The following is a 9,038-nucleotide window of genomic DNA, read 5'->3' as shown; positions in this document are numbered from 1 at the left end:
ACATGACAAAGTAGTGGATAGGATCGAGTATCCGTCTTAAAGGTGAATGAAGCACCGTAAACAGGGTATGTCATAGGTATAAAATTTGCAAGATCTTATATAATATATACAAACGGGTATAACAATGTACAAAGCATGTGGGTGAAAAGACCGTAATCGGGATATAACATCAGTATACAGTCTGCAAGGTATGTTATCATATGTATATGGGTATAACATAGTATAGAATATGTCATGTAGAGCGGATATAACCTTATGGTTCTTATGGAGACTTACCCGGATTGCTGTGGAGGTCAGAGTAAAGAGCCGGCGTATAGCCGTGTGTGGAGGTAGTCTGAAGTGCGACCTATGGTCGCTGGAGGCATCAGGAAACTGAGGTGGAAGGGGAGATGTTTAAATGTGATAAGGAAGTGATGTCACTTCCGGTTTGTCCATGTATGACTCAGTCAAAAATAGACAAATGCTGAATTGGACATATCTGTAGGAGTATATGTGAATGGTCTATAAGGGCAAGGGATGAGAGATGGTGAAATTTGGTTACCTGTAGTGCCTGTAGTTCCAGAGCCACCGTCGGTTGTGAAACCGGAAGTGCGGTGTGTCATGTGATTCGGGCTGTGGAACGCAAATGCGTTCCACCCATAGAGATAGATGAACATGGAAACCGGAAGTGACGTCGTGGAACGCAAACAGCATTCCACAGTACAGGAAATGTGTCAGAATGAATGAGAGTGTGTTAAACTGAGTGTATTAAAGTGATGTAATGGAAAAAGGGTGTTATAAATAGGAAAGAACTAATGAATATAGAGAGGGACAGCCATATAGGAGGATATAGATAAAGAATTATGTGTGATGAACAGGATCAGTGTCAAGGGTGTAAGACACAGAAAAAAAGGGGGTGTAATGAACTAAGTGTAATAGAATGATTTACATAGATTTGGATTTGGATTTACATAGATTCTTTAGAAATATCAGATTAAAAGCATTTTTTGATAGTCAAACATGTACGGTTCCCACCCAAATCACTACTTTGACCCCAATCAACACCCAAACACTCGGGATAAAAATCCCTAGCAGATTTACGCCCCCGAGAGGACCACCCGCTGTTGAAACTTTTATTGATTTCATTAAAAGAGATATTTCTTCTCTCCGCAAGGAAATCTCTAAAGGCACTCTCCATTACCCCAACAACTTCACCTCCAGTGAGATACGTGCCCTAGGGGACTTACAAAATGATAAAGCAATTATCATTAAACCAGCGGATAAGGGGGGAGCAATAGTGGTACAGGATACCACTGAGTACATACGTGAAATTCATTCACAATTGAACGACACCAGTATATACAGGAAACTTGATTCAGATCCCGTAAAAAAGATTGAACAAAAAATACTAGAATGTATAGATCACTATCTAGAACTCAACATCATTGATAGCAAGACCCATACATTTCTCCGTAAAGAACACCCAATAACTCCTGTCTTATACACACTTCCGAAAATTCATAAAAATCTTCAACACCCTCCTGGTCGTCCAATTGTAGCCTCAACTGAATCCGTACTCTCACCCCTGTCCATTACTCTCGAAAAAATCCTCACACCACTCATTAAGACAACACCTTCTTTTCTTCTCGACACTACAGCCTTCATCCAACTAATCCACGGCATCACTAATATCCCCCCAGACTCTATTCTAGTTACCTTGGATGTAAACAGCCTGTACACCTCAATTAAACATGAAAAAGGACTTCATGCCACCAAACAGTTACTCATTAATTCCGCCTTCACACCCGATACCATAGATTTTTGCACTGACATTTTGGAACTAGTTTTACACAATAACTACTTTTTATTTCAAGATGACTTCTTCCTGCAGATACAAGGGACGGCAATGGGGTCCAACATGGCACCCCCATATGCCAATGCCTATATGGCTTGGTTTGAGGCACAATACATTTACCCTGACCCAGCATTCCAGACCCACTCCTTGGTCTGGAAAAGATATATCGATGATATATTCTGTATTTGGAAAGGACCATTGCCCACCCTACAATCATTCCATGAATACATAAACTCCATTTGGCCTGAGTTACAATTTACCATTCACTACCATTCAAATCACATAGACTTCCTAGATACCACCGTAATAGTTGATTCCCTGGGACAACTTACCACTGACCTCTACACTAAACCCACGGACCGCAATAATTTACTCCTATATACCAGTTATCATCCCAAATCCACAATAGAATCCCTTCCAAGATCACAATTTCACAGAGTTAAACGCATAGTCAGCAACCCACAGACACAACAACAACGTATAGAAGAAATGTCAGTGAAATTTAGAACAAGAGGCTACCCCGAGCGGGTCCTCGCCAAGGCACAACAATCTAGAACCCCCAGATCAAACAATACAGCCCGTATACCGTTTGTTCACACATATCATCCATTTTCATACAAAGTACATGGCATAATAAGAAAACACTGGCCATTATTACACCAAGCCCTTCCTAATGTTAATGAATTTAAAGACCCATTTATGCCATGCTTCAGAAGACCAAGGAATTTGAGAGACCGTTTGGTACGAGCTGACATAGGCAGTGCCAATACACATTCCACTCAAACTCTGTTAAAACCCCGTAAAAATGGCACGTTCCCATGCCTCCATTGTATACAGTGTAACAGCATAATAAAAGGAGATCGCACACACCATCCCAGATCTGGAGAGTCAATTCCTCTTAAAGGATTTTTTACCTGTGATACTAATTTTGTGATTTATCTATTGAAGTGTCCATGCGGCCTAGCATATGTAGGTGAAACAACCCAAAAAATTCGCGACCGTATCTCACAACACAAATCTACCATCAGACGGAAAAACCTACTACTACCTGTTCCTCACCACTTTGATACACATAATCACACTCCATCACAGCTGAGATTCCAGGTATTAGAACAGATTCATAGAAATAGGAGAGGTGGTAACAGAAGTAGGCTGTTGAAGTTGAGGGAAGCATATTGGATACATAGACTACAGACACTGGAACCGCATGGGCTCAACCGGGAATATGACATTACTAACATGTAGAGTGTCTTTACTTGACTACGCTGTAACATGCTGATGATATACCCTTTTTTTCCCCCAGGTGCGCTGAGGATACTATCTCCGGACCAATGCTGTGGGGGCCCACCTATTCTCGTATCCTTTCAGACATTTTATTATCCCCCTAACACTTAAAGTCGGTTATCTGCCATTCTGTTGATCCTTCTCATGTTTGCTTCTTTTTTTCGTTTTTCCCATTTAATGCACCTCTCACACCCCTATACTTTTTCTTATATTACTTTTTGATCCCACATTTTCCCTATTTCATCACACATAATCCTCTACGTACATATCCCCCCTTATGGCTACCCCTTCCTCTATTCATCAGCCCTTTTTCATTTATAACGCCTTGTTCCCATATATCATTCTATTACACTTAGTTCATTACACCCCCTTTTTTTCTGTGTCTTACACCCTTGACACTGATCCTGTTCATCACACATAATTCTTTATCTATATCCTTCTATATGGCTGTCCCTCTCTATATTCATTAGTTCTTTCCTATTTATAACACCCTTTTTCCATTACATCACTTTAATACACTCAGTTTAACACACTCTCATTCATTCTGACACATTTCCTGTACTGTGGAATGCTGTTTGCGTTCCACGACGTCACTTCCGGTTTCCATGTTCATCTATCTCTATGGGTGGAACGCATTTGCGTTCCACAGCCCGAATCACATGACACACCGCACTTCCGGTTTCACAACCGACGGTGGCTCTGGAACTACAGGCACTACAGGTAACCAAATTTCACCATCTCTCATCCCTTGCCCTTATAGACCATTCACATATACTCCTACAGATATGTCCAATTCAGCATTTGTCTATTTTTGACTGAGTCATACATGGACAAACCGGAAGTGACATCACTTCCTTATCACATTTAAACATCTCCCCTTCCACCTCAGTTTCCTGATGCCTCCAGCGACCATAGGTTGCACTTCAGACTACCTCCACACACGGCTATACGCCGGCTCTTTACTCTGACCTCCACAGCAATCCGGGTAAGTCTCCATAAGAACCATAAGGTTATATCCGCTCTACATGGCATATTCTATACCATGTTATACCCATATATATATGATAACATACCTTGCAGACTGTATACTGATGTTATATCCCGATTACGGTCTTTTCACCCACATGCTTTGTACATTGTTATACCCGTTTGTATATATTATATAAGATCTTGCAAATTTTATACCTATGACATACCCTGTTTACGGTGCTTCATTCACCTTTAAGACGGATACTCGATCCTATCCACTACTTTGTCATGTTTTAAGTAACATTTTAGGAGACTTGTCACTGTATCATTAGGTACCAGTTCGTTGCAAATTAATGATTCCAGTAGTTACTACTGAGATTGATTGGATTCGAGTCGGCCTGCACTTGGATATTACTGTACTATTATGTTTTCCTTTCTTTTCCTTAACCATTATGTTACTAGGTATTCTGTTTACCTTTTTTCCCCCTTTTTTTGACACCTCTTGTTTGTATAATTTATAGATCTGATGAAGGTCCAGGTAGGACCGAAACGTCATACTGTTTAACTATTGGATTACTAATAAAATCTAAATCTACTTCACCGTGAGAAGTGGTGTGCGAAGTTTTTTCTTTTATATCCTCTCCTCTGTATATATATATATATAGATCTCCTCTCCTCTGTATATATATATAGATCTACTCTCCTCTGTATATATATATATTGCAGTAACACAGATTTTGCTATACACATGTTTATTCCCTTTGTGTGTATATATATAGATCTCCTCTCCTCTGTATATATATATATATAGATCTCCTCTCCTCTGTATATATATATATATATATATATATATATATATATAGATAGATCTCCTCTCCTCTGTATATATATATATATTGCAGTCACACAGGTTTTGCTATACACATGTTTATTCCCTTTGTGTATATATATAGATCTCCTCTCCTCTGTATGTATATATATAGATCTCCTCTCCTCTGTATATATATATATATAGATCTCCTCTCCTCTGTATATATATATATATATATAGATCTCCTCTCCTCTGTGTGTATATATATATAGATCTCCTCTCCTCTGTATATATATATATATATTGCAGTAACACAGGTTTTGCTATACACATGTTTATTCCCTTTGTGTGTATTGGAACTAAACGAAAAAAGGAGGAAAAAAGAAAATTGGACATAATGTCACCAAACTCCAAAAATGGGCCGGACACAATTATTGGCACTTTTCAAAATTGTGTCTAAATAAGGATTGTTTCATGCATGTGATGTTCCTTTATACTCACCTGGGGCAAGTAACAGGTGTGGGCAATATAAAAATCACACCTGACAGCAGATAAAAAGGAGAGAAGTTCACTTATTCTTTGCATTGTGTGTCTGTCTGTGTGTGTCACACTAAGCAAGGACAACAGAAAGAGGAGAACTGTCTGAGGACTTGAGAACCAAAATTGTGGAAAAATATCAACAATCTCCAGGTTACAAGTCCATCTCCAGAGATCTAGATTTGTCTTTGTCCACAGTGCGCAACATTATCAAGAAGTTTCCAACCCATGGCACTGTAGATAATCTCCCTGGGCGTGGATGGAAGAGAAAAATTGATGAAAGGTGTCAACGCAGGATAGTCCGAATGGTGGTTAAGCAGCCCCAAACAAGTTTCAAAGATATCCAAGCTGTCCTGCAGGCTCAGGGAGCATCAGTGTCAGCGTGAACTATCCGTCGACATTTAAATGAAAAGTTATGGCAGGAGACCCAGGAGGACACCACTATGGAGGAGACCCAGAAGGACCCCATTGCTGACACAGACATAAAAAAGCAAGAATACATTTTGTCAAAATGAACTTGAGTAACCAAAATCCTTCTGGGAAAATGTCTTGTGGACAGATGAGACCAAGATAGAGCTTTTTGGTAAAGCAAATCATTCTACTGTTTACGGAAAACGGAATGAGGCCTACAAAGAAAAGAACACAGTACCTACAGTGACATATGGGGGAGGTCAGTGATGTTTTGGGTTGTTTTGCTGCCTCTGGCACTGGGGGCCTTGAATGTGTACAAGGCATCATGAAATCTGAGGATTACCAATGGATTTTGGGTCGCACTGTACAGCCCAGTGTCAGAAACTTGGGTTTATGTCCGAGATATTGGGTCTTCCAGCAGGAAAATGACCCCAAACATACATCAAAAAGCCCCCAGAAATGGATGACAACAAAGCGCTGGAGAGTTCTGAAGTGGCAGCAATGAGTCCAGATCTAAATCCCATTGATCACATGTGGAGAGATCTTAAAATTACTGTTGGGAAAAGGTGCCTTCCAATAAGAGACCTGGAGCAGTTTGTAAAGGAAGAGTGGTCCCACTGTTAGAGTCACCGCAGACGGCAGGTACCCAGGGAGTAGTAGATCCGTAGTTCCACGGTAGTCTGGAGCGGTTGATGATGTAGTGGATCCGCTGGACCTGTGTGGCAGATGACGCGGACCGTGCCAGGGAGCGGAGTCTAAGGTGCCGCTGGTTTTCACCAGAGCCCGCCGCAAAGCGGGTTGGACTTGCTGCGGCAGGAGACACCCAGGTCACTACCCCTGGCACGACTCGACCACACAGGCTGCTGAGGTGAAGCGTGGCACGAAAGGAATAGGCAGGACGTAGGCTAGACATCAGGGCAGGCGGCACCGGAGCATAGTCAGTAGGGTAGCAGAAGGTCAATAGGTTGGTGACTAGAAACACGGTCGGGTCACGGAATACAAAGGTCTGGAACACGGCAAGGAAACACTAAGATTGCTTTCTCTAAAGTGCAAGGCAAACAAAGATCCGGCAAGGGTACTAGGGAGGTGCTAAAACTTATAATAATGGTGCAGGTGTTAATACTAATAACGGGCGCACTGGCCCTTTAAATTTCAAAGCGTCGGAGCTGAGAGACAGAGGCCGGGGAGGTGAGTGACGGGCTGGGACTCGCATGCGGGCGTGTCCTGCAATGTGAATCTCAGCCCCACCTGGAGCCCCTTCTTCTTGTGGGACAAAAATGTTTTGAATGGATTACGGTCCAAGATGTTCTCCTCGGGCTCCCAGGACCTCTGCTCAGGACCAAAGCCCCTCCAATCGACCCACATACCATTTTAGAGGCCAGAATCTCTTTAACTTGAAAAATATCTGCGGAACTGGAGACAGGAGTTGGAGCAGAATTTTTTCTTTGAGATTAACGGTTGATAACCAGAGGTTTGAGGAGAGAGACATGAAAGGCGTTAGGAATACGTAAAGAAGATGGCAAGGGGAGTTTGTATGAAACAGGATTAATCTTTTGTAAGACCTTGAACGGACCCAGGAAACGAGGACAGAGTTTGTAACTTGGGATTTTAAACCGAATGTATTTAGAAGATAGACAAACTTTATCACCAGGAGAGAAGGATGGAGGAGATCTTCTTCACTTGTCTGCTTGAGTTTTCATTCGGGAGGAAGCCAGAGATAATGATTGCCGAGTCTGAAAAATGGAGGAGAAATCTACAGTTCATCTACAGCAGGGAGACTGGAAGAGACTTGGAGTGGAAGAGGAGGCCGAGGATGGTGACCAAAAACAATAAAAAATTGAGATGTCTTGGTGGACTCAGTCTTTCTGATTGTAGGAAAATTTGGCCTAGGGAAGAAGATAAACCCAGTCATCTTGACGAGCAGAAACAAAATGGCGTAAATAAGTCTCCGAAATTTGATTTACCCTTTCCACCTGACCATTGGACTGGGGGTGGTAGGCAGAGGACAAATCCAAACTGATGCCAAGACAGGAACAGAGGGCTCGTCAGAAATTGGACACAAACTGTACTTCACGATCCGAGACGATGCTTTCTGGAAGACCATGAAGACGGAAGACATGAAGTAAGAAGTGCTTAGCCAGTTGTGTGGCTGATGGGAGCCTGGGGAGAGGAATAAAATGAGCCATTTTAGAAAACCGATCTACCACAACCCAGATGACTGTATTATTATGTGAAGGTAGAAGAGCGGTAATAAAATCCATAGCAATGTGAGTCCATGGAATCTCAGGAATGGGCAACGGCTGCAAAAGTCCTGCGGGTCTCTGTCAGGAGGTCTTGTCTCGAGCAAAAGTGGCACAGGAACGCACAAATTCAGAGACATCGTGTTCCAGACGTGGCCACCAATAGTGTCGGGAAAGTTTTACCAGGAGGCCGCTGCAGGAGTTCGGCAGGAGCTGCAGTAATCAGACGATCAGGAGGGACAATATGTCTTGGAGTAGGATCCAAACCCACAACGTCAGAAAATCTGGAGAGGGCGTCATCTCTGATATTCTTATTAGCTGGACGGAAATGAATAAAAAGATTTAAATCGGGAGAAAAAAAAAGACCACCTTGGCTGACGAGGGTTCAAACGTTGGGCAGACTGGAGGTACAGAAGATTCTTGTGATCAGAATAAATACTGATTGAATGAGGAGATCCTGCCAACAAATATCGCCACTCCCCTAAGGCAAGTTTTGTAGCAAGCAGTTCACGATCTTCGATGGAGTAGTTTCTCTCCACTGGCGAGAAGGTTTTAGAAAAGAAATCACAGGTCACAGTTTTACCCTTGGCACTTTTCTGGGTAAGAATGGCACCCGCTCCAACGGAGGAAGTATCAACCTCCAAGGCAAAAGGTTTTCCCAGATCTGGTCTTGATAGCACGGGGGCTGAAGCAAAGGCAAACTTTAGACTGGAGAAAGCCTCCTTGGCCTCAGGAGGCCAAAACTTAGGGTTAGCGTCCTTTTTGGTGAGAGCTACAATGGGAGAGACCACGGAAGAGAAATGTGGGATGAACTGACGATAATAGTTTGCAAATCCCAGGAAACGTTGAATAGCCCGCAAGCCAGTAGGGCGAGGCCAATCCAAAACCACAGACAATTTTACTGGATCCATTTTCAGACCTTGATGAGAAACAATATATCCAAGAGATGATT

At 42.3% G+C, this 9,038-nt stretch overlaps 1 protein-coding gene across 1 annotated transcript; it reads left to right on the top strand.

Annotated features, from left to right (window-relative positions):
- The first annotated feature begins 282 nt into the window (after positions 1-282).
- On the top strand, positions 283-4,689 carry LOC130317324 (uncharacterized). The gene is made up of 2 exons (XM_056552832.1): positions 283-3,190; positions 4,550-4,689. Exon 1 carries the CDS (start codon positions 920-922, stop codon positions 3,077-3,079), a length of 2,160 nt encoding a protein of 719 aa, XP_056408807.1. The 5' UTR covers positions 283-919; the 3' UTR covers positions 3,080-3,190; positions 4,550-4,689.
- The last annotated feature ends 4,349 nt before the right edge of the window (positions 4,690-9,038 follow it).

Source organism: Hyla sarda, unplaced genomic scaffold, assembly GCF_029499605.1.
Source record: "Hyla sarda isolate aHylSar1 unplaced genomic scaffold, aHylSar1.hap1 scaffold_199, whole genome shotgun sequence".
Classification (NCBI taxonomy): Eukaryota; Metazoa; Chordata; class Amphibia; order Anura; family Hylidae; genus Hyla; species Hyla sarda.
This window is presented reverse-complemented; position numbering and strand designations above follow the sequence as displayed.